This window comes from Artibeus jamaicensis, unplaced genomic scaffold (genome assembly GCF_021234435.1).
Source record: "Artibeus jamaicensis isolate MK-2021 breed Jamaican fruit bat unplaced genomic scaffold, CSHL_Jam_final contig_465, whole genome shotgun sequence".
Classification (NCBI taxonomy): domain Eukaryota; kingdom Metazoa; phylum Chordata; class Mammalia; order Chiroptera; family Phyllostomidae; genus Artibeus; species Artibeus jamaicensis.
In genome coordinates this window covers 30,439,424-30,466,598 of record NW_026521843.1, presented here as the reverse complement: position 1 = coordinate 30,466,598, position 27,175 = coordinate 30,439,424, and the positions used below count along the sequence as shown (strand labels likewise).

Below are 27,175 nucleotides of genomic sequence, written 5' to 3'. Positions count from 1 at the left end.
CCTGGTCAAAAGCAGAAAAAGCACCCTTCTGCTGGACCAATGAAGTTTTGTGCCGATAGATAAGAAGTAAATAATTTTAATTAGTTGGCTACCACAGAGAGGTTCAAATCTACAAATAACGAAAAGTGTAAATAATACCTACTTGTATCATTAAAAGGTACTTTTTCATTGATGACTGATAAGGATTCCTCTAATCTATCTGACAAATCTTCATGAAGATTCTTTAACTGTAACTGACTGAAAGAAACAAACACAAAAGCACATTATCACCAATCAGAAAGTAGATCCTCATCTGTTTGTTACTTCAATGGCTGGTGTCAGGTTTTCAGAGAGTTGTGCCTGACGCATGGGACACTCTTGGTGGTACAGAATTATTAAAAGGTAAGATAAGAAAAATACCGAGCCTTGATTCTAAAGCCCCTGGGACTTCTATCTAATAATGTTGAAGTTTAGAAGAATTTATCATAGTCTCAGTATCTTCTAAAATTTTAAGTTGATTTCCCTAAGTGAAAAGTAACCTCAGAGTCATTTCCACATCACACATTTTCTCTTTATGACACATAAATGTTTGTTCAAGTATGAGGGTTAAATTCTTTTTTTAAAAAAATATTTTATTTATTTATTTTTAGAGAGCGGGGAAGGGAGGGAGAAAGAGAGGGAGAGAAACATCAATGTGTGGTTGCTTCTCACTTGTCTCCTACTGGGCGCCTGGCCCGCAACCCAGACATGTGCCCTATATTGGGAATCGAACCAGCAACCCTTTGGTTTGCAGGCCCATGCTCAATCTACTGAGCTACACCAACCAGAGCAGTATTAAATTCTTTTTTCAGGTATTCTATATTTTTTTCCTTTGGCTCAAAAATCTGATTGACTTTCTCATTTTGATTCAATTATGAGGCATACATCTAAAACCAAGCATGTAACTCTACCATAGTAACTATTGAAGAAACTCACTTGACTGATTCTATTAAAACCTAAAGTATTAAGTCATTTATCAAATAAGTATTGGAGAATGCTTTTATTACCCATCAATATATAATAAGATTTAGATATTTCCAAATTAGATCATATAACCTCTATTTTATTTGAAATGGACTACTAGTCCTGACTAGTGTGGATCAGTGGATTGAGTGCTCGCCTATGGACCAGAAGGTTGCTGGTTCAATTTACAGCTGGGGCACATGACTGGGCTGCGAGCCAGGTCCCCGGTTGGGGGCATGTGAGAGGCAGCTGATCCATTCTCTCGCACATCATTTCTCTTCCCTCTCCTCTCTCTAAAAATAAATAAATAAATAAAAATTTAAGTGGACTATTAAAAATTTGCCATAGTGATTACTAGTCAGCTCTCCTGCCCGGGACTACCAAAAGGCTCTCTCTTTACTGTAGTGTGAAACAGAAGGTGTCTAGTCCTTAGTCAAGGACCCCCAGGACGCTATCTGCCATGACCCGAACCATCTGCAGCTGAGGACTGTTGCACTGTGACTCTACAGAAGGCCCCAGAGATAACAGAACTGAAAAGGACCTACTCCCATTTCACTTCAATCGTGACAGGAGCTGCTAAACCAAAACTCAGGTCTTCTGATTCTTACTTCGGGGCCCTTTGGAATTCGCGTTTTCACGTACCATTCTTCTGTTCGAAGCCGACATTCCTTGGCCTCCTTTTCTAGAGCCTGGGATACTACCTGGATTTTAGAAGACAGAGAGAAGCAGATGGCTCAGCCAGGAGATGAGAGCACACCTAGGAGACACTGCAGGCAGCAGTCTCACCTTAAATGACTAACTTTATGTTCTATAATGTACATAAACAACGTACAATAGCCTTGACTCTTTCTTAATAGTTAATCTTAAAATGAGTTTCTCTCATTTTAAGTTCGGGCTTACTTCCAGTTTGGCCTTGTCATTCTGCAGTTTCTCGATGGTTTCCATGTACTTCCGCGTCAGACCATCAACCACGGCTTGGTGCTGGGCTGCCTCTGTCTCCAGAGTGGCCAGCCGACTCCTCAGCTCTGCTTCCACATGCTTGTGCTGCTCGTCGGCTTCAAAAAACTGAAAAGAATAGATCATTTCCTCTTCTCCTAATATCCTAATACGTACAAACGAAGAGGAAAACAACAGCAACGACTGCTTATTGAGCAACTTCCGTACGGCTCCACGTGCTCACCCTGCTGAACCAGTGCAGGCACAACCTCGCTGACTCCTCCCGGTAAGTCGTCGGAGGCAGTGCTCGTCAGCCCTCCTTTACAGGCGGGCAAACGGGGGGGGGGGGGGGGGGGCTCAGAGGGGCGCTGTGACCTGCCAGATGTCTCACGGCGGACATGTGGTAGGGATGAGACTGGGGCACAGGGGATCTACTCCAAAGGCCATGCCCCCTTCCTCTCAGTCTCTCAAATTTCTGTGTCAATTTCTGGCACACAGATACTTCAAACTGCCGAGTGTACAGCTTTTCTATTGGGTTACCTCCATAATTAAATAATCACAATGCAAATAGACATTATTTCCCAAACAGGTAAAGCTCTTTTCATAATGAGAATCCAGTACTAATTAATAATTATGAATACTTAACACAAAATGCACTAAAGTCAAAAGTTCACTTTTGTAACACTGTTAAAGACTGAGAATTAATGGATATTTACTTTCTACTGTTTAACTCTGTCACCATTTCTCACACACAATAAAAATCAGAAAGCAGCCCTGGCTGGTATGGCTCAGTGGATTGAGTGCCAGCCTGCGAACCAAAAGGTCACTGGTTCAATTCCCATTCAGGGCACATGCCTGGATTGCAGGCCAGGTCCCAAGCAGAGGACATGCAAGCGGCAACCACACACGGATGTTTCTCTTCCTCTCTGCCTCCATCCCTTCTCCTCTCTCTAAAAATAAATAAATAAATAAATAAATAAATAAAATATTTTTTAAAATCATAAAGTATAGTTGGATACACTACGCTATGACTGTTACAACATGCTGACTGGAGGTGAACAATGATTATTCAACGTTCCATAAACACTTGGGGGCCTGCCATGAGTGCAACCCAGTTCTGGGCCTGGACACACAAAACCAACATGATTTGTACCCTAAAAGTCATTACAGATTACCAGATAAACAGTAATAAATTAAAAGGCAAACACTACTTATTCATAAGCTCCCATCTAATTGATCTAATGAATCATTTCCTAAATAAAACAGTGCTCAGTATTTCTGTATTAAGTTATAAAGTTACTCTACTGCCCTCCAAACAAATGTGTACTTCGCATGTCCATATTAAGACAAGAATGAGATTTAAGAAATGAATGACATGACATAATACCTAGCAACCACAGGAAATATTAAAACACCCACACATACACAGAACTCTCTATCCTGCATTGATTTTTCGACATTCCAGACCATATGACCCATTTTTAAATTCATATGGAAAAACAGAAAGATCTTCTCACTTGTATGTGCAACCGTTCATTCTCTTCTATCTTCTTCTGCAGATCTTCATCAAAGACACTCTTCTGCTCTTGACTCAACTGAGAAGAAGAGTCTCCACTTTTCTGATGGAAAGAATAAGTTATGTCCACATAACTTTCATCCTTTAGAGAAACATCCTAAGGTACACAGATTCTCTATCACCTTAGTAGCTTGTCTCTTCTATGTGTTCATCATTCTCACACAATCCTGCAAAAGGTATACAGTCCATCATTTAACCTTCCTATGTGACAAGTTGGAACTGCAAGTATTGCAATGGGCAGGAAAGCTTAAAAAAAGAGAGAGAGAAAAACAGATAAGGCTTGCTATTCTTTGCAGATGAATTCAGGAGTATTTTATTGGAAGATAGAGAAGACCCCAAAAGCTAATCATATAAAAATAAATATGCTAATAAATATCATTTCAATTTAATTTGGGGGTTTGAGAAATGATGGTTTTACCAATTCCATGAGTCTGAATTGTTAAACTCCTCTAAGATAAATTACTTAGCATTCACAAAGATAAGATACAAAAGTTCACATAAATTTCTAATTAAAAAAATAAAATAAAGCTGTTATAAACAGAAGAAAAAAGAGCTCAAAGATTATGAAAAATACCTTTCTCTTGCTTGTTTTTTTTAACCAATATCAACTTTTCTACATAGAACAATAGTGCCATTTAGAAGAGCTAGTAATGAACATTTGTTTTCATGGAATACAAGAACTGAGGCTATTCAATTGACAACCTAACAATAAAACTGTGTTCAGACATCAGTCACCACCCTTCTCTGCCTTTCTTGTGCCTTCACTCCTCACTTCAAATGAAGAAGTCACTTACTGATCACTTACTGATAAACCAATGATTAGAAAACTGTGAAACACAGTAGCTATATTAAAAAATATATTAAATATCCATCCTATTTGGGATACAAGAAGTACACAGGGAACTGCTAAATTACATACTCTGTGTCCTCAGTGCTTCCAAGTTTGGAGAGCTTTAATTAACAAGATTTCAGGAGTGTTACACCCGAACCTCTGCTAAAACAGCCCTGTGAGGGTCTCACTAACCTGTGCAGCACGTTTCAAGCACAGATGGCTATTCCTTCCCCAAGGGTCTTTCGAATTTCCAGAGCATGTATATTTTGACAGTTTCCCAAGTGATTCGAATACATACCTGTTTTGCCAACTCTGTTCCCATTTGAAAATCACCACTCTCAAGAATGCTTCCATGTAGGGGAAATGCATATGGAAAGGTACTAGCACAGAATCATGTGGATTGTCCACTGTATGGTAAACAGAGTCCCAGGCACTTTTATGTAACCCCATGATCACCGAAAGAGTATTGTTCCTATTTAGCTGATGGATAAACTGAAGTTGCAAGGCTTAAAAATCTGCCTGAAGTCATAGAACTATAAATGACAAGCAATCCAATCCTGCGCTTCCCTCCAAAGCCTGCACTCTCCCCTCGACACTGTGCTGCTACAGTTACTGTGGGTCTTCCTCTTCCCTCCCCACGAGTCTACTATGACTGCCTCATGTCTGCACATCTGGGGGGGCTGTTCTATATACACATATAGACTTAAAAGATTCAGTCACTAGCTCTTACCCTTAAAAAAATGCAACTTCTCAAAGTACCAGATCATGCATAGCAGAGCAGTAAGCGTCTTGCCTCACTACATTAACCATAAGGGGAAAAGTTTATTTTTCCATCTTGGGACAAGAATACCAAGCTGGCCTAAGAATAAATACTAAGAAAAAAAACCTAGCTCTGTTTGATGTGGCTCAGTGGGCTGGAGCACCGTCCCACGATCCAAAAGGTCGCTGGTTGATTCCTGGTCAGGTCACATGCCTGGGTTGCGAGCCAGGTTCTTGGTTGGGAGTGTGTATGAAGAAACCAATAGATGTTTCTCTCACACTCTGAATGTTTCTCTCCCTCTTTTGTTCCCTCCCTTCCCCTCTCCCTAAAAATAAATAAATAAAACCTTGAAAAAAAAAGGAAAGGAAAAATATCTACAGCAAATTTACTAGCCTAAGGTATGTAGCTGCTACTTTCACACTTTTACGATTTCTCTTTTTATTTGCCCTACCTTCAGTTAATGGCAACTTGGTATAACTGAAAGATAGCAACAGTTTTGACCAATATGAGATATTCCTTTCACTTTTCTCAGCCACTAAATCAAGTACGTGCATGTCTGCTCTTAATAAATTCTTTTAAATTCATGTTCATATGAAAATGCCTCTAATACCTAGAACACATGAACAGTAAATATCTGTTTTCTTGACCCAATACCCAGGTGTAGTAATGAAACATTAGAGAATTAGAGAATCTTCTGTTACAGGAAGGATGGCCCACAGATGTCTCTACCTAACAAGGTTACACTCCCTTGCTTCTGTTTGACCTACCTTGTTCTTCTTGCCTCGGGGTTCACTTACAGCCAGTTCGTCTTGAAGTAGTTCTACCCTCTTGGCAAGCTGCAGATTTCGAAATGTCAAACTGTCCATTTCCTGCTGTAGTTTTCTCAGTGATTGATCCTTCATTTTCAGTTGTTCCTACATCAAAGTGAAAACAAACTATTTTTTATAATTTAGCCTAAAGGTTTAAAAATGAAAAAAAATTGTTCTTATTTCACCAAAATACAATCAAAACCTCTTGCTTTAGGAAATTCAAATTGCATGTTTACTATTCTGGTTCCTATGTTTTTAGCTGTTTTGTCAAACCAAGTAAATTTAAAAATAAAGAGTATATATACACAAGAAACAAGATAGTCATCAACTTAAAGTAAAATATCCACAATAACCCATTGTTATATAAAGTTGTTATACGTGTGTCTGGCAGTAAGGGGACGCAAGGCCTGAGGCTACAAAGTTATGAACCTGAATTTTTAAAGGGAATCCCAGACTCAACTGATGACACCCTTCAGTAAGCAAGAACAGCCAGAACTATATTCGTACTCAATTTTTTTCTATAAATCCTCCCCGAATTTAAGTCAGTCAAATGAAATCTTTTCAATACGCTTAATTTTAAACTACTGTACTCTAATTTGTCAGAGATAAAAATCATTGTTATCCTAACATAAGAATATTTTCAACTACTGTTCTATATTGATTCCCTTTAAAGTTAAGTGAAAATAGAAACAAAATCTAAAACCCAAACACCCTAACTTCTGCTGGCCATTCTGTATTCTTTATACCATGGGATAAGAAAATAGAAAATTAGAGAAACATTTAGTTTCACTCTATTGTTAAAAATATTATTCTAACTACATTTCACTTATGATGTTCTGACAACTTTGTGTTCACTGTTAATCAAACACAGATGGTCATAGGGTACTGTATATTTACAGAACTGTACTTTTATTACTTTCACTTTAAAACCACTTGTAAGCTAAGAAGAGGTCTAGTTTTAATGAACAGGTGATTGAAATGGATTGAAACAGCAAACTAAAAACCACAGGCTGATGTCTGCAATCTACTGACATTTTTATGTTGAGAGCAGAGCCAGAGTGATGTTTCCAGTAAGAAGAAAAACATTGTTCTTTCTATTGTTTTGTTTAATAGCCCTCAATTTTTACTTGAAGTTCAGTGGTAAACTTAGTTCTACTCCATGTCCAAATTATCACACTTCAAATTAAAAAAATTAAATCAATGAATGCTTATTGTATCCACAACTCATTGAAGAGGCAAACCCAACACAATCAAAAGCCTACTATGACAGAAGACATGCCAGCATTCCTATTGAGTAACTGTCGTTCTGAACTGTAATTATAATGACCACTGCAATGAACAGTAAAACAAAAGTAATTTCTTTACATCCTTATAATTAGTTAATCACTAGATGACTGATGCTCCAACTCTATTAACTAATCATTAATTTTGGATGACATCTTTCCCAACCTCTCTGTAAATCCCAGTTTGTGCAATGGGGATAATAATAATATTATCACCCTCACACAGTTACTATGAAGACTGAGATTGTGGATATAATGTATTTAGCAAAACGCCCAACACACTGTGAGTGCTCAGTAAATAGAACCTGCTGTCAACATCAGCACTGTCACCACCATCGCCACTACCACAGAGCTAATCAAACACGACCAGCAACAGGAGGGTGTCAAACCAGGAGTGGGCTACGAAAACAAGGTAGGAGATACATTCCCCAGTAATAGGTTTTAAATGTCATTAGGTGAGATAGTGATCATTTCTTCCATGACTTAGGCATAATAATGACTTGACTAACAACTCCTGACTATAAAGCTTATTTTTCATCACCTTGTCTTGGGCACAGACAGCTTTGGAAGCACGGGTAAGGCATCCTGACCCATCCCATCCCTGAGCCTGTGGAATAACACCCGAGGAGAGCGCACTCTCAAAAGACACATTTCTCTAGTGTAGAGTCCAACACTGGCCAAGTAAAAAGACACACTTCTGGGTGTCAGTTAACTGAATGAAACTATGGCACTGGTTAGAGGCTACTTCCGAAAGAGATAAGGGTAAAGGGAATCCTAATCCCTTTGGTCTAAAGAAGGAATAAGGAAGAAAGCCGAAGAATGAGGTAGGCAATATACAAGGGTGGGCAAAATTACAGTAGGTTTTTAGGTGTAATACTATAAATACTGGATTGGCCAAAAAGTTCATTTGTTTTTTTCCATAATGGTTGGGCTCCTAGTTGTCTTTAACTTCATTCAAAACAATACACATTATAGTGTGACAGCTGTCATATCAGTATACATTAAAAAAAAACTTACCAAAATTGGTAAATTTTTGTGTAGCCATTTTAATTACTGAAGATGGAAGAAAACATGCAACATTTTCAACATTATGCTTTATTTCAAGAAAGGTAAAAACACAACTGAAACACAAACAAAAAAGATTTGTGCAGTGTATGGAGAAGGTGCTGTGACTTATCGAACTCGTCAAAAGTAGTTTCCTAAATTTCATGCTGGAGATTTCTTGCTGGACAAGGCTCCAAGGTCAGGTAGACCAGTTGAAGTTGATAGTGATCAAATCAAGACATTAATTGAGAACAATCAACATTATACTACTCAGGAGATAGCCAACATACTCAAAATAACCAAATCAATAAAGTCACTGGTGAAAATGAAGAATGTGTCTTTTTATTTTATAGAAAAATTAAATAGAACTTCCGGCCAAGATGGAGGCATAGGTGGAAACACTGCCTCCTCACACAACCAAGTTTAAAGACAACAAAGTTTTAGTAACAAAAATGCCACCAAAACACAAGAAATTGAACTGTACGGAAATCCAACAACAATGAACCATTTATCCAGACTGGTAAGAGGGGCAGAGTCAGCAGCTGGTGGAGCGAGATCGGGCAGGAAAGATCGGCCGGACCAACCCAGGCTCACAGGTGGCAGTTGGCGGATCCCAGGCGTGGGGTGGCAACAGGCAGACCCAGTGAGGGCGCAAGGCTGCTGGCTGATCTCAGTCACACATTCGCGTGCAGATAAACCAGACAAAGGAGCAAGCAGTGAGACAGACCACATAAACCAGGGCCCCGGCACCAGGAAATAAAGCCTAAAACCACCAATTGGAAAAACTTTCTGGGTAGAGATGCTGGGAGAAGCTTCTAGGCTCACAGAGTTCGTTAGAGAGACCCACAGGGTCCTGGAGGGTGCACAAGCCCACACACCTGGGAACCAGCACCAGAAGGACCCAATTTGCTTGTGGGAAGCAGCAGAGGGGACCAAGATCCAAGAGAGAGCAGAGCAAACACCACTGCCCCTCTCTGGCCCTGCTCCCACATACAGCATCACAACCCAGCGACTGGGTTGCCCTGCCCTGGTGAACACCTAAGGCTCTGCCACTCATACATAACAGGTGCGAACAGACCAAAACACTATGGCTCAAGAAGAAGAACAGCTCAAAGCCCCAGAGCCAATAACTCTAAGTGACCAAGAAATAGCCAACCTATCAGATGCACGGTTCAAAACACTGGTGATCAGGATGCTCACAGAACTGGTTGATTTTAGTCACAAATTAGAGGAACATATGAAGGCTAAACTAATTGAAATGAAGGAAAATGCACAGGAAACCAATAGTGATGGGAAGGAAACTGGAACTAAAATCAATCAAGTGGACTAGAAGAGAGAAAAAAACGACCAAACAGAAAACAATGAAAAAACAAAAATTCAAAAAAAGTGAGGCATAGGAACCTCCAGGACATCTTTAAACGTTCCAGCATCTGAATTATAGGGGTACCAGAAGGGGAAGAGGAACAGCAACAAGTGGAAAACTTATTTGAACAAATAATAAAGAAGAACTTCCCCAATCTGGCAAAGAAAATAGACTTCCAGGAAATCCAGGAAGCTCAAAGAGTACCAAAGAAGTTGGACCCAAGAAGAAACACACCAAGGCACATCATAATTACATAAGCCAAGATTAAAATGAAGGACAGAATCCTAGAAGCAGCAAGAGATAAGGGGACAGTCACCTACAAAGGAGTTCCCATCAGACTGTCAGCTGATTTCTCAAGAGACCTTACAGGCAAGAAGGGGCTGGAGAGAAGTATTCCAAGTCATGAAATCCAAAGACCTACATCCAAGATTGCTCTATCCAGCAAAGCTTTCATTTAGAATGGAAGGGCAGATAAAGTGCTTCTCGGATAAGGTCAAATTCAAGGAATTCATTATCACCAAGCCCTTATTATATGAAATGTTAAGGGGACTTATCTAAGAAAAAGAAGATAAAAAATATGAACAGTGAAAGGACAGCAAACTCACAGTTATTAACACCCACACCTAAAACAAAAGCAAAATTAGAGGACAGCTAGAACAGGAGTGGAACCACAGAAATGGAGATCACATGGAGGGTTAGCAATAGGGGAGTGGGAAGAGGAGAAGGTACAGAAAATAAGTAGCATAGATGGTAGGTATAAAATAGACAAGGGGAGGGCAAGAATAGTATGGGAAGTATAGAATCTAAAGAACTTGTGACACATGGACATAAACTAAAGGGGGGAATGGTGGGGGAGGGGGTGTGCAGGGTGGAGGGGAATGAAGGGGAGAGAAATGGGACAACTGTAATGGCATAATCAATAACATATATTTTTTTAAAAAAAGAAAAAATTAAACAGACATTTTGGTCAACTGAATAATATAATAATTTGGATTAAATGATTCACACTTTCAAATCCATTTATTAGGACACAACCCTCTGGCTGAATATTGGGGATATAAATATAAATATGACCTTGTACTCAGAATATTGTCTCGTGATCCAGATGAATTTAGCTAAATAAATGCATTAAAGTCAAATAATACATTTTTTAAAAAATTTTAGCTAAGAAAATCAAAGCATGTAACATTCATACTGAAGGAAGAAAGTTAAACACACACACAAAATGTATTACTCATCACTATCCCTAGTGAATTAGATTAAAATCAGAGATTTTAACCCAGAAAATGAGCCAAATTCCCTGCTTTAAGCATCACCAAACACTCACTTAACCTCACAATACAAACACCCGGTTGCATACCTTCAAAGCAGCAGAATTTGCTTGTTCATCCACAACACCTTTTTTCAGAACCTGATTCTGAGCCCGAAGCTGAAAACAGAGTAAGTGATAATTAAGTTTTATTTTAATTTTAAGCATCACTTATAGCAAGAAAATCACTTACCATTACTTTATGGGAATCATAACGACTGGGTAACTATCTTCTCACATATGTATGAGAACAAAAACACTAGCCCAGAGGAGGACAGAAGGCCATCATTCTGCCATTTTACAGACAAATACACAGTGCCTTAGCTGCCCAATGACGTAAAACACAACTTGTGGCAAATTGAGACTAAATTCCATCTCTCTCAACTTCTAGCACACGGTTCCTTCTATGAAACCGAGTCATCTCCCTAAATAAAAACTACTACTTTCCTTGAGGCTCTGGCACACCATTCACCTGCGAAATGTATACAGTTGGACGAATTATGGAGTAACGATTCCACAGAAAATCAAAGTGTAAGGCAGCCACATACCCAGCGGGACACTGTGCCTAATATTAGTTGTGAAAATGTCATTGAGAATGGCAAGCCTGTTATCAGGCATCAGCTGAGACAGTGTACCGAAAGCAACTAAGAAGCAGGCTCAATTTAGAAATAATAATAATAGCAGCTAACATCCTAATGCTCATTACATACCAGCACTGTCCTAAGTGTTTTACATATTATCACTTCATTAAACCTCACAAACTTATGAAGTAGGTACTATATTCCCTCTATTTTACAGACGATGCTGAGATTCGAGCCCCAGCAGTTTTATTTTTAAGATTTCATTTATTTTTAGAGAGAGAGGAAGAGATCAACAGAGAAAGAAACATCAGTGTGAGAGAGACGCATTGATCAGCTGCCGCTCATACCTGCCTGGGACCAAACTGCAACCCAGGCACGTGCCCTGACCAGGAAGGGAACCGGCAAGCCTTTGCCTTGCAGAATGATGCCCAACCAAGTGAGTCACTGGTCAGGGCCTGCTCTGCCATTTTACCAGACAATATAAACTTGGGGAATTTGCTTAACCTTTTTGAGCCTCAGTTATACAGTCTATAATATGGGTAATACACCTACCCTATCTTCCTTCTTCTGAGGTTGCTGTGAGAACCAGATCAAAAATATGTGAAAACACTTTCTAAACCATCAAGTAAGTGTTCCACAAAGGAAAGAGAGCTCTTATTTGAGAACAGAATACAAAAGAGAATAGATATACTTATCATAGCTTGCCTGGTGTAACATAATACCCTAAATTATGTGGGGGAGAGAAAGAAGTAAAAAGTGGCCCCTGTCTTCAAAGAGCTTACAATTTAAAAGGGAAGATGAAAGATAACTAGCCATCCTAGCATTTCCTGGTTTTTTTAAAGTACTTTAGACATTAAATTTCTAGAACAGGGATTGGCAAACTAAGAGCCATGGACAAAACTGGCCCGCAACCTGTGTAACAGTTTGACTGGAACACGGCCAGCTCATTAGTTACATATTGTCTGTGGTTGCTTGGGAACTACAATGACAGAGACAAGCAGTTAAAAACTGTACAGCCGAAGCCTAAAATATTTACTATTAGGCTCTTTAGAGAAAAAGTTGGGGGATCTCTGCTCTAAAAGTTCAAAAAAAAAAGAAATAACACTTTAATGTTGACTTCTGTCATGTAATATTTTACTTTTTAAGCAGTATCAGCATACTCTTGGATAATGTGTTACCTATGTAGCAAAATCCAATCAATACATTCAAACCCATCTAACCAAATGGCAGCAACGCTACTTGCGTATCTAGGTCTCATTTCACGCCGCTGTCCTAACTTTGATCTATGATGTCTTCTAGGAGTGGTCTTTAGAAGCTCCTAGTGACTGCTCCAACACTACAGATAAAGCTTGAAATTTGCTGACCTGTAAATTTCCTGTAGGACCAAAACTATAGCAATTTAAAAAAAAAAAAAAGAGACCTCAACTTTCATTTCTAAGGCACATTTAAAAGCTACCGGTAGCAAACTGAATAGCCTACTTTGTTAAAAAGGAAGAAAAAACCTTTCAAATTACTGTTGTTTGGAATTTAATCTGATTATATTAAAAAATGATTTGGATTTTCCTTTTGAAAATAGTTTGCTAAATTAGTTACAACTCAAACATAGTTTCAGTGAAACTGTGTAATAGAAAACGCAGCTTTCAGAAATATTTATCTAAAAATACCTTATTATTTAGTAGGTAGAAAAGGGTGACATGGGATACTCCATTGCCCCTTGAATTACACTTTGTGGCACTTGGCATTTTCCTGCCTTTCAACAGCACACTGGTACGTCACCGAACCAGCAGCTTGTCAAATGCTGACACTGCTGTCATCAGCCTGATCTTTTACAGCCCATTTCTCCTCACCAGCATTCACCACCGTAGGGAGGCAAATGCATATTATTCCTGTTTTAGAAGTAGATACAAGATGACCAAATGGTCCCTAATGCCTCCGAGATAAGCATGGAGACTCCAATGCATGTGAACGTATCTGAAGTCTCTGTTATGACAGGAAAACGCTCCAGAAGAAGATACTGTGTGGTTCCAGCATAAATCTGACATGTTCCCATATGTAATATCCCTCATAATGAAGAGAAGCATCAATTGCAAAACAAACTGTTAGAGAAGTAATTGATGCTTGGCTTTCCCACTGGTTATTACTGCCTCAAAAAGAGTTTTTAAAAGATCATCCTTGAGCAAAAGCTCCTATACTGATACCCTTCCTTGAGCAGCTGTGCACCAAGCTCTTCCTTTCCATTCAGTAGAGGGACGGTACCTCTGAATCCCAATTCGAAACTCTTCTTTGTCCTTTTACACCTCATTTTTCAGGGTCTTATAATTTTCGGATTAGCTTTACCTTTCCTCTGAAAGTACAGTCCTTCCTCTTTTTGACCAGCCACATCCCCAACTGGTGTGTGATGAGCTTTTCCTACCTCTGGTCCTACCTCTTTCCTAAGCTTTTCCTAACCACTCCCTGTGGTCCCCCTACGGTCCACAGTGAGCTTGCACCCTCAGTTCCCTTGGCACCTACTAGTATAATAACAAGACACCTCTTATTAAACTGTTCAGTTTTAATTTTACTTTTAAAGTAGTAAATTTTACATTTATTAAGTTATGTATGATCTACGATTAATTTATGATTTCTCTACTCATCTCCCATCTATCAACTAAACTGTCTTTCATGGTAGAGACTACAGCATAATTCCCTGTATCTTTTGCCAACAATGAAAGATCAATGCTATGGATAGAGAAAGCACTCAATAAATTTTTAGAAAATCAACTTAAAATACTGTGTGCAAAAGGTGTCTAAATGTAATGCATTATATACTTGTAAGAGACTGTTCTTAGTGTAACAGTCCCTAAGACCCTTCTCCAAATGATTTGAACCTCCTGGTCCTATAAGGCACCACGCATCCTCAAAGCCCTGACCAATGACCAATGCCCTGACCTGTTCCATGAATCTGGAACAGCCTGGCCTCAGTGGGGCTTATCACAAAGCTGTTTCTCCAAGTTCAGAGTGTAATGGTGAGCCAACTATGATCTCTCTCACGCCACTCTGACAATCTGTGGTAGGATAATTGGCCCAAGATTAGGGATTTACTACCTTAAATCACAAACTGTGTAGGGAAAGAGAAAGGAATCGTCTATATGCATTTTCTCATCTAATCCTCAGCAATCTTTTGTGTTAGAATTACTCTCAATAGCTACTTTCATACAATGAACATTTTGAGATCGGTACATGTTTTACTACTCTGTGAAACCCATCTTTAAATATACAGCTTTTTTCATTACAAATCAATGTGTGCAACAGGCAACCTGGAGCCCATTCTTAAGCTTCACCAAAACCCCAACTTGTAGCTTCAGGATACGGGAGGCATCTGCAGACCCCAGCTACAGCATCTCTGGCCTCAGGGATCCCTAAAATTCCCTCCAGATCTAACATTTTCAGTATTCCAAAGTGCTGAAAGTACCACTTAGTCTTTCTACCTACTCACTGGTTCCTCCCCCTGGAAGAGGATAAAGTATCAGTTGGCTGGCTGGTGTGTGTACTACTAGCTGAGGTTATCTGGTCACTGAGGCAGGCCTTCTCCTCTAAGACATGCCCTCAAGTGAACCCTTTCTCCGGCTCCTGCTACCATGTAGGGTTCGTTACAAAACCCCCAACCCCAACCCCTGCAGTCTAGCTGCCCCATCAGTCACTGAATGCGTAAGTCAAGTGAATTAAAGAGGAAGAGTAAGACAACCCTTGTCTTTCTAAAGCCTTGCTTTCAAAGTGTGGTCCATGGACAGCTGCACGAGCATCCCCGGGAGCAGAATCTGAGGCCCCACCCCAGGCCTACCAAACCAGAAGCTGCAGTTTAACTAGGTCTGCAGATGAGTCACATGGACATTTACATCAGTGATGCACTGGTCTAAGGGCTGAGCTAGCACTGCCCAACACGTCCCTCCTTCAATTATTTGAAATGAAATAAAATCTAAAATTGAGTGCTTCAATGGCACTAGCTGCTACATTTCAAGTGCTCGACAGCCTCACATGGCTAGTGGTTACCCCGCTGGACAGCACAGATACCGAACACCTTCACTCTCATGCAACATTTCAGCTTTAGCAATTGACCCTGCACATCAGTGTAAAAATGAAAAAAATAATATAATAACCTCATTTCTCTTACAGGAGGGGGCAATTAATCAGCTTTCCAGACCCCACTGCCTGGAAAGCAAACACAGATAGTCACAACTGACCTTTCCCCAGTATCAGTAGCTCTATATTAAGAGCATAAATCTGACACGTCCCCATATGTAATATCCCTCATAACTAAGAAAAACATCAATTGCAAAACAAACTGTTAGAGAAGTAACTGATGCTTGGTTTCCCCATTGGTTATTACTGCCTCAAAAAGAGTTTTTAAAAGATTATCTTTGAGCAAAAGCTCCTATACTGGTATCGTTCCTTGCGCAGCAGTTCTCAAATTCTGATGTGCATCCGAATCACTGGAGAGGTTTGTTACAAGACGGACTGCTGGCTTTCACCGCCAGTTTTAGTTTCAGTAAGTCCAGGGTGGACCCAAGAACTTGTTTCCAGACCATGATGCTGACCCAGGGGCAGCACTCTGAGAACCAATGATCCAGTTAGAACTTGAAACTTTACACACACAACACGGTGCCAGGCAAGAATGCAGAAGCCCCTGCCGAAAGCAGGCTGAAACCAAATGAGCCGGGGCTGAGTGCACTCAGCCGCCCTTCTCCATGATGAACTATACTAGAGCCTCAGAAGCAGCGCAGGCCGTGGAAGACAAGTAAGAAATGCTCCGTGAGTCTTCACTGACAGTATAGTAACCGAGGCCTTGATCAGCTTTCCCTCACACCTCAAAGAGGCAGCTTCCATCTATTAACTTCATGAACCTCTGAAAATCGGCTTCTACACACCTTTCTCCTCTCCAAACCCTATTAAACCGGAAATTTTTAAAGCCTCCAGTGATGACCTCTTAATTGCCCCCAACCAGCAGGGTCTTCCGCTCCACTTCCACTTCATGTTTTGGCAACTTGCCTGCCTCAGCAATTTTCACCTGCTGCAGCCTCCATGGTTCATCTTTCACCTAAACTAAACTCTCAGTATCCTTAATGCAAGCTCCTCAGACTTTCTGCCTTCTCAAGAGGAAACACGACCATGACCATGTTAAGCAAGCAATGGGCTCCTCCTGGAACAGGGGCTGACATTTGATCTATGTAAGAATGAGAAGAGCCCTGGACAATGTGGCTCAGTTGGTCGGAGTGCCATCCTGTCCACCCGAAGGTTGGCAGTTCAGTTCCCAGTTGGCGCTTGCAGGTTTGATCCCTGGTCCGGGTGCGTATGGGAGGCAAACAATCAATGTTTCTCTCTCACATCAGGGTTTCTCTCTCTCTGTCCCCCCACCCTCTCCTCTCTAAAATCAATAAACATTTTTTAAATTTTTTTAAAAGAATGAAAAGATTCTATAAATGTTCTTAGTTTAGGAATCATGTTTGTTCCTCTTTTAATATGTAGGTCTCCTTATACAGATTATAAAAGGAAATCTTTTTTTCTTTATATCCTAACTGGATTTCAACAACAGCACACAATTTCTCCATCAAGTAAAGTAATAAGAAGTTATACTACCCCTTCCATAGAATCAGAGCTGAAGGTAGCATAGACCTTATCTAGAAATTCCTTGACATCAGAATTGGCAAGAAATAAAAAGCACGTGAGACCCTACCCAGGCAGCTCAGTTGGCTGGGGTGTCGTCCCAATATGCCAAGGTTGTATGTTCGATCCCCAGTCAAGGCACATACTAGAATCAACCAGTGAATGTATAAATAAAGTGAAACAGTAAGTCCATGTTTCCTCCTCTCTTCCTCTCTCTCCACACCCCCTCTAAAGTCAATAAATAATTTTTTAAAAAGCACACAAAATCTTTTGACCCATCTCTGTTCTTTTGTGTTGAGATTTCCATCACATTAAATTTAAAAGAATGAAAAATGGTCTGGCCCAATAAGAAAGAATAACCTTTGCCCGGCAGATCTATTACAGTCTCCTTAGCCTCTCCTCCTTCTCTTGTCACATCCTTCCCGCAAATGTCCCCCAAAGTGTCTCCCTAAAGTGTTCTACCCCGATTCACTCCTGAAGTTCAACTATCATTTTCATGGTAATTATTCCAAAAGTTCTTGCTTTTGTCCTGACTTTTAGCCAGTCCATCAGTCACTAGAAGTTTTCAGCAATTACCCAACATCAATCACCTCAAGCTACTACTCGGTGAATAACCTTAACAGGACTTTGAACCTCAAAATTCTATGATTGCATCTAAACGTTACTTCACTCCTTCACTTCAAAATGGCTCGCCTTTCAACCCACCCTCTGCTGTCAGTGGCAGTCACGTTCCCTCATCTGAAAACTTCAAGGTCAACTCTGACTTTTTCCTTCACCTACCATGTCCCACAGAATGGATGAGACAAAAGGATGACCGTCTCGTGCATTCCATATATGTCACACGTGTAGTGTTATGCAAAAAGCAGACGCTCCGACAAGACGTAAACTAAAAAGTATTTTTAACTGCAATTCCTAAATCTAGGGCCCCTCTCCATCTCGCTGTCACTATCTTTGTTTAACCCTATGTTATTCTCTCCCAAACTATTCTAACAACCTAGTCTCATCTGCTTAGCACCACTCTTTCCCTACTTAAATCCATCCTCCAAATAGTTACATTTCCTTCCTAAAAGTAATGTTACACCCCTCTCTAAAAACCTTTGATGTTTCTCTATTATTCAAAAGCTAGAGTTCAAATTTCTTATTTGACATCCACAACCCCTCATGATCAGGACCAAAACCATATCACCCCTCCAACCATATGTCACCCTGTCTGCCATGCATCTTAATGCGCTTTCGTGTTAGCTAACATGGCCTGTCCCCTTTGCCTGGAATGCTACCATCCTTCCCTCCCTCTTCCCTACTCCCCAGTCTGAGTAACTCCTACCCTTACGCTCCATCTCTTCTGTGCTCCCACTTCTCACAGTGTATTATAATTATGAACAATGTTTGAACATTCTATTAAACGGATCTCCTTTCGCGGGAACTCTGCCTCACTCAACCAACTCTGGCAGACTGTTTACAGGGGGTACATAACAAGTATCTGTTGAACGAAAAGAGCTTAAACATCCCCCCAAAACCCCCAAGTATTTCAAAGTTTGTATTACTTTCTTTAGGTTATTCCATTTTTCATCAATACAGTCACCGCTCAAAACATTTTGGGGACTTCTCTTTGCCTTTGGAATTGCCTTCTGAGCTTGTTTACTTTCTGGAGAAGAAAATCAGCCCCCTTACTTCATACTCATGAAATGTTTTCATGCCAAAATAGTAGAGCCAAGTTTGTGTACTCCTGCCATTCTCCACCCACCCCGCTTCATCACATGGATTTGTTCCAACTTCTGGCCCTTTCAAAGAAGAAAATATTCCTTCAAAGGATGAAAGCTGTCACCACCAACATTGTGTCACTGGCTCTCAGGACAATTTCCAATGGAAATGCACGAAGCTGTGCCAATGGCAGCGCCGCTGGAGTTAAGTGTAGTATCTCAAAAGGCTCCCATTTGATAGTGAAAAGATTAATGTGCATATTTAGACATGGGTTTTATTTTTTCATTTCACCTTACTGAACATTTGTTAAATGAAATCATAAAAAAGTCTCAGTTTCTCCAAGTTGTAAAAAGGGGGCTAAGTTTTTCCACTGCCCCCATGAATGCCACTGTCACTGAAAACTAAGGTTAGTGACTGCTAAATCACACCTTTCATAGTTATAAGATTACGCTTTTATAACTTCATTAGGATATTTCTTAAGACAGAAACACCATCCCCAGAAACAGCCCTTTTCAAAGGGAAGGGTTCCATCATTTGAAAGACTGATGCCATAAATACGACAAACAGGCCTAACTTAACATGTACTGAACACCTGCTGGGTGCCCTGCCCAACTCCAGGTGACCAAGGGAATAGCGAGAGAATGGCACAAGCGTAGGATTCGAGCTTTCAAAATCATTTCCAGACATCGTGCTTATCACTGAACACATCAAAACCACTGTGCCTGGTGAAGCAGTTTACACCCATGACTCTATTTACCCTTACAAATTGAATGGGGGCAGATAAATCTCTTTATACTAATACCATCCCTGTGGGCAGGAAGGAATCTTGATCTTCTCCATCACTGGGCTGGGAAAATTGAGGAAACCGCACCCACCCGGCCAGCATAGAGGCAGAGGCCAGGATTTCTGACATCCCAGTTCCACGCCCGCTAGTTCAGTGAGAAGGCAGAATCAAACTCCTGCTACTCCCCGCAGAAATGCGAATGAACCCAGACACCCCCCAGCTCAATCTCCAGGGAGCTGCAGGTGGAGGATTGGTAACTGTGGGCAGGGGAGGCGGAGGAGAGAGGTGGAGTGTCCTCGCATGCTCCCTCCGCGGTACCACACGGTCGCGACAAGTCAAGGCAACCCGAGGCCGCAGGGCCAGGGACCCCCTAATCCCCGCCCATGATGGGTACCTTCGAGTACTCCTGAGCCAGCTTCTGGTACTTCCCCTGCAACTCTGCCGAGGCCATGGCCTCTCCCGCCCCGTCCAGGCCGGGGTGTCCAGGCTGTCCAGCCCCGCCCCCCGCCCCCAACCCCAGACACGCTCCTCTACAGGGCTCAGTCGGCGCCGGTCGGCTTCAATACCGCTGCAGCCGCCGCGCCTCCTCCACTTCCGGGTTCGCCCAGGGGAGGAGCGACTGCCGGAGGCGGGGCGACGTCTGAACGTCACCACCCCTCCCTCCTGCGGCCTAGCAGGTGCGCGCGCAGCCTCACTGGCTTGCCAAGGTTCAGTCACTGGGAGCAGAGGAGGCCATCTTGACGCATGGTACAAGATGGCATCTTGGAATGGGGAAGGAGAGTCAAGAAGGGAAGAGAATGATGAGTCCACAGAACGGGCGGGAAACCAAGGAAAGGGGCGGTGGTTGCGAAGAGCCAAGGACCGGAAGAAACATTCTAAGCGTAACAAGAGTTATGGCCGGCCCGCTCTTCCCTCCCCCCTCTGGTTCCCATGGCAACCGTCTGGCATTTGATGGTTCCATCTTTCAGAATGTACACGCAGAGTAAGAGGTCGTATTCAGCTCTTTATCCGGATGTGGTAGCAGCACTGCTCATGCCCTGAATTGTAAACTCTCAGACCTCCCCTGAATTTATAACACTGTTCCACACCAGACAAACCTTTATTGTTTTATGTTTTGACATTGAGATTTCTTTGTGTTCTTTCTCTACCCAGTTCATCCGTTGCCCTTATACGCAAAACACATCAGAGCCTTTTTCAGTGGATTGGTTAAAAAGCCGTTAGAAATTTTCAGGAATGATAACCTGCTACGCATGCAAATAGGGTGGATGTTAACGACAAATAAGTGAAGAATTGAAACAAAAAGTATTTTGCCTGAGCTATTTTTATTTCACTTTTGTTTCATTTAACAGCCTGCCTCTACTCATTTATTAAATACGTTTTGAAGACCTATTATATGTTAGATGTTCTCAGGATTGCGCTTACTGCTAGACAGAAATGTTCATTGGTAGAGGGATGAAATAAATTCAGAGTATATGTTTGCCATAAATTACAACACGGCAGTTAAAACTAATGACCTACAATAGATCTGTGTATATCAACATGATAAAGCACTATGTTTAATATCAAATTGCAGTATAATGTAGCATGAAAAGATACATTTAAAAAGCACAAAGCAATATTTGTTAATGAAAACAGAAACATGCGCAAAAATAGAAAAACAAGAACTGTCGCATTCTGGGTAGTGGCTTCCTCTGGTAAGAAAAGGAAAAAGGAACAAAACACGAGAACAAAGGAGCATAAACTGCTAATTTTATTTAATTTTTTAAGTAAATAGAATGTTGAAGGTTATTATCTAGGTAATAGGGACAGGGATGCTAGTTACATCCGCAATTTAGAATGCTTGCAATTTACCATGGTTTATCCTGGTTTCTTGTTTGGCTATGAATATGCCTGGGATTTCATTGTGAAAGGCTGAATGCGTATGTACTTTTCAGCCACTGTAATATATAAAAAGATCATGAACTTTTCACATGTTTATATTTTCAATTTAATAGCCATGTGCTAGTGTTCAGCAAACTTTAAGAACAACAATTTTATTACTACTATTACTATTGTTATTATTATTATTAGTTTTCCATGGTACCACCAAGCAATGAAATTAAGTACTATGTGTGCCTTTCTGTGGTCTGTAATGGAATGGAATGTCCAATCATTTAAAAATAAAATGCCATCTCAGAAACGACATTCCAAAGAAAGAATGTGCAACTTTGGCTATAGGGCCTGTGTAAATTCATTTTACTGAATTGAGAAATTTATTTTCCATTGCTTAATCTAGTGATTCTGTCAGATACAGTGTTTCAAATCTTAATTGATACACCTGAATACATTGAAGTTAAGACTCTTTTCCTCAAAGACACCATTGAGTGAAAAGGCAAGCCACAGAGTGGGGGATGTTTACAACATATATATCCAACGGAGGTCTCCAGGTCTCGTCCAAGTACATAAAGAACTTTTATAGATCAGTAAGGAGAAAGGCAGATAACCAACTAGAAAAGTGGACAAGAAACTTCAACAGGCATTTCACAAAAGAAGAAACACAGTCATTAAATGTACAAAAGGGTGTTCAGTTTCATTAGTAATCAGAGGAAGTGAAATTAAAACCACAATGAGATACCATGCACACCACACTAACGGTAAAAGTTAAAAAGACTGACAAGAGTTAGGAATATGGAACAAGAGAAAGTCTTGTAAAATGTTGGTAGGGATATAAACTGGAACAATCATTTAGAAAAAGTATTTGGTGGGGGTGGGATGAGCAGAAGCGGGCAAAGGGATAAAAATCGGGACAACTGTAATAAAATGACAATTTTTTAAAATCTTAAAAAGAAAAGAATTTGATATTATAGACTCACCTGAAAACATATATATTCATCATACTAAACAGCAAATTTTAAAAAATGGAAATACAGCTACCGTTAACTATATATGTTAACAGTTAACTGTTAAAAAGGTAACAGTTATTAACTAGGTAAGTCTGAAAAAATAATTCAGAGCAAAAGAAGCCATATTCCAAAACAATTATATTGTATGACTTCACTTATATAACATTCAAAAAAGGGCAGGATTCAACTATAGGATTCAGGGATGCATGCTTGGGTAATAAAACTAGAAAGAAAAGTAAGCTTGTGAGAACTATTAAAGTCAGGAACTTGATTACTTTTTGGAGGGAAGAAGAAGATAACTATTGGGCTTCAGACATGTTGGTAATGTTCTAATTCTGTGTAATAGTTACACAGGTGTTTGTGATAATTCTTCATGAGATACCTATTTGTTTTGTGTACTTCTTTGCATGGGTGTTACATTTCACAATAACAAAATTTTTTTCAAACCCTTGTATCATATGCTTCCAGCAATAGTTCCCAACCTATAAATGGTGTAAAGTAAGGTGGCTTGGAGTTATTGTAAATATGCAAGTTCTGTGATGATCATTAAAGCACTGAAAAACATACTGTCTTAGGTTTTTCTTTTTCAGTTACAGGTGTCAGAAACCGACACTAGGTTTCACCCAAAGGTGGAAATTTACTAAAAGGAGGTATGGATAGACCACGGACCAATAGGAAGACAAGAGAAGCTGTAGGACCTCAAGAACAACTTAGACCAGGGACCATAACCTTTCTGCAACTTTCATCCTCTCTGTCTACGGTGCTTCCTGCTGCTGGGTTACCTCTACTTCTACTGGGTGGCAAGCATAGCAACTCTTGGGTCCTGGGCCTCATCTCACAACTTTCCCTCCAGAAATGAACCAGATTGCTTAGTTTCAGTTTGCAAAACACAAGGAAGATCTCTGCTGGCCGACCTTGGGCAAGGTACATCCCTGGGTCAGTCAGCTCTGGCATGAGGTCTCAGTCACATCAGACAGGCAGGTCAGCTGGGGAAATCTCTAGGCGATGAATAAACCAAGAGAGACTACACTTTCCTCAAATGAAGATTTCTGTGGCGGGTTAAGCAAGGGACCATCACTAGGGAGGCCGTGAGGCCCAGAAACCTGCTTGATGCAGATCTAAGATCCTTTGCCCTGACCTTGAAGGCACGGTACACTCTCCATACTCCCAGAAGTGATCTTGGGGGTGAGAGGGAAAATACAACACTCAGAACAAAGGAGCATTTTGTGAAAGGAGGGGTTATTGTACACTGAGAGAAAACTGTTTTGACTGAAAAGACTGGGAAATTATTAACCAGTGAGGTAGGGTTTCCCTCTTCCAATGGAGAGGACATTGAGGAAGGCCAGATCTGTCATAGAAAAAGAAAATCTTTTATTTTCCTTAGGAGAAAGGTTATTCAGTGATTCAGTGTTTGTGGTGATTTTATAGAACACAACTACTGCAAATAATGGGACTCACCTATATATAGCTAGAGAAAAGTGTGGAACGTCCCCTTGGTCATACAAACAGTGATCGGTTGTGCCACTGGGTTACTTAGATGATATCGTCAGTCTCTGAGTGCGCATTATTTCTTGGTACAGTAGAGACGTGTGTTCCATCTTTGTACACATCGGACAATCAAGAACTTCCTTCAAGCGTCAAAGCTGCATTTTCTGAAATCACAGTCTACTACATAATAAGCTGAGGGTATGTAGTAGATACCCAAGTGACGTCGAAAGACCAGCTAGCCCCACCAGCATCTGCCCTAGAGGTCATTGAGATAACTGCGTTAAGGTTTTCTCTGGCCTGGTTTCACAATCCTCAATGCTGGTCATCACTCTTGATCACTGAGATAATGGACAACAGTGTGTATATAAGAAAAGGATTAAAGAAGGCAACTTATGGGCCTTATATTATGACATATTGTCCTAGTTATTTACATTTTTAATCCAGTAGCAAATGCCTATCACTCTACTATGAAATGAAAATAAGATGGGGGATGGGCTGCAGGGAGAAAACACTTTTCTCCACGTGATTTTCTCTAGAGCAGCCAGCTCCAAAGTTCAGGTTTTGTAATGAGTAGTCAGTGAGGAAAAATCTGTAGATTTGCAACTTTGAGGAACTCTACTAAAAATAGAAATTCTAGACTGTGAGGTTTTGCAGCTCCTTCCTTTGGTCATGCCCTCAAGCTTTGCCTGTCTCCGTCCCAGCAAGAAAGAATAATAGGTTAGGCACAGAGCCCTGGCGCACCTTGTCCAGACTCACGTGGCAGACGACAGCAGGAGGAAAACTAGAACCCAGGTCCCTCGCCTCTACTGCAGACTATTTTCTCTGTTAAATGCCACTTGTGGGAAACCTTGGCCATTCAGCTTAAAAGATCAGAAAGAGAATGAACCCTAGATTAGGAGGGAGGGTGCCAAAGGGTGGATTATACTGGTTGATATTTGTTTGAACTCAGTCCTTCATGAAATACATAACATTAGAGCAGTTGAGGAGAAAGGGGCAGAAGTGACGTGTTCATGCTGATCATCTTGATAACCTAGTAGAGGTTAATCTTGACAACCTGTTACACTTTGGTGTTAAAGAGTTGTGTTTTCTTAAGCATAGAGCCTTCCCTTCTCTCCATTCTCCTGCCTGTGAACCCTGATCCCGCCCTTCCTGATGAAGAGTTGGCCTGCTGTGAAACAGAGGGTGTGTACTGAGGAACAATGGGGGATAAAAGTAGATGTGGGAAGACAGGACGACTGGCCTTTTTATGTTAATAGTTCCTACTCTATTGTACTTTTTGATTACCATTTATCCCCCTTATACCTTCTTCCAGCCCCTCCCCATCACCACGCTGTTGACGCTGTTGTCTGGTCTGTGAGTTCTTTCCTTTTTTGCTCCATCCCTCCACCCTCCGCCCCCCAGAATGGACTGGCTTTTAAGTCTGGCCTTTTGGCAGGGGGTGGGGAGAGGCAGAAGAGGTGGAAAGTAAAGATTCAACTTTCACATTTCTGGAAGTCCACTGTGAATGCTACAATGTGGGCATCCTCAGTGTGTGGCAAGGGCACAGGGAGGAGGGAAATGCCTAACATAAAATTTACCATCTTTACCCAGCTGGTGTGGCTCAGTGGGTTGAGTGCTGGCTGGCAAACCAAAGGGTTAGCGGTTCAATTCCCCATCAGGGCACAGGCCTGGGTTGAGGGCCAGGTCCTCGGTGGGGGGACGCAGGAGAGGCAACCACACACTGATGTTTCTCTCTGTCTCTTTCTCCTTTTCCCTCTCTCTAAAAATAAGTAAACAAAATCTTTTTACAAATTTACTATTTTTTCCAGCGTCATTAAGTAGATGCACACTGTTGTGCAATAATCGCCACCATCCATCTGTAGAACTTTTTCAAGTTTTCAAACTGAAACTCCCTATTATTAAATACTTACTCTTCACTCCTCTCTCTTCCCAGCCCCTGGCAACTATCATGCTGTTTTCTGTTTCCATCCATTTGACTCTCTAGTATCTCATAGAAGCAGAATCCTACAATCTGTACCCTCTCGTGCTTGGCCCATTTCATTTAGCCTGAAATCTCCACCTTTCCTCTATGTCGTAGCAGGCATCAGAATTTCATTACATTTTAGAGCTGAATAATACACTACATTTTATTTACTCATTCAAGTGTAAATAGACACTTTTTAAAACAATAGTCAGTCCTAATGGGTGCAAAGTAGTATCACATTGTGGTTCCAATTTGTGTTTCCCTAATGATTTGTGATGTTGAACCTCCTCTCATGTGCTTATTGGCATCCTTAGTTCTAAAGGTGCTTTACCACTACCCATTGTTTTTTTTTTGGGGGGGGGTGTTTTCTTTTTTGCTTTCTCTATGGCAAATTTCACCATCTTAGTCCTTGCCAGTATCACACAAGGGGCACAGTAAGGGCACAGGCCTCTGACTCTGTAAGAGGACAGGCTTTTATCGCCTTTCTCCACGGCTCTGCAAATAGTGCCCACCTTCAGGCCTCACCTGAGGCAACAGGTCTACCGAAGAATGGAGTCCTAACTAACTGTCTTCCATGACTCCAGGCAGCTCTCCAAGCTAGCAATCTTGGCAAAGATCGCTGGCTTCATGGGTTAGAAACAGCTTCTCAGCTGCACAGGAAAACACCTGGCCCGTTTACCTTCCCCACACGTGGCTCCACTGGTTGTGATTGTCAATCAGCTTCCCCAGCTCACCTCTGCCTCTGGGGAGCGCACCCCCTTTCTTCCCACTTTAAATGTCTTCCCTGCTCTGCACCATCTGACAAATACTTTTTTACATTAATTCCTTCTTTTCTCTCTATTATCCCTTTTCTGATGTCATTTAGCATTTTAAAAATCTGAACCTTATTGATAGTTATTTTCTTTAAATTGTGAAGAATTTTTAAAAACATATGTAGACCATATTTAGACATGTATCCTTAACTCAACTGCAAAATCTTTAGGTGAGAACTGTGTCTTATTCAGCCCTTCAAGGCAAAAATCACTGGAAACCAGTAGGTGAAGGGATGATGGGGAAGCTTACACTGCAGGGGATGAGGTTGCCACCGCCTGGGTCTACAGATCGGTCTCAGCATCTTAATTAAGAGGGGCAACCATGCACCATGAGCTTTCCGGTGAGATGTAGGATGAACTACACAGCACCATGTCTGAAGCATTCTTGCCAAAGCGTTTAAGATGAATCTCATCCAGGTTTTAGATCAAAC

The 27,175-nt window shown here is 41.0% G+C and overlaps 1 protein-coding gene across 1 annotated transcript in view; it reads right to left on the bottom strand.

Annotated features, from left to right (window-relative positions):
• The window catches only part of PPP1R21 (protein phosphatase 1 regulatory subunit 21), a 61,961-nt gene extending 41,845 nt beyond the window's left edge, over positions 1–20,116 (bottom strand). Inside the window, exons 1-7 of the mRNA XM_037161229.2 lie at positions 19,994–20,116; positions 10,945–11,013; positions 5,853–5,999; positions 3,435–3,536; positions 1,882–2,046; positions 1,624–1,682; positions 143–237 (exon numbers count right to left, since the gene is read on the bottom strand). Of these exons, the coding sequence (XP_037017124.2) occupies positions 143–237; positions 1,624–1,682; positions 1,882–2,046; positions 3,435–3,536; positions 5,853–5,999; positions 10,945–11,013; positions 19,994–20,050 (694 nt within the window). The 5' untranslated portion in view covers positions 20,051–20,116. The remainder of the gene's footprint in view (positions 1–142; positions 238–1,623; positions 1,683–1,881; positions 2,047–3,434; positions 3,537–5,852; positions 6,000–10,944; positions 11,014–19,993) is intronic.
• Between the last annotated feature and the right edge of the window lie 7,059 nt (positions 20,117–27,175).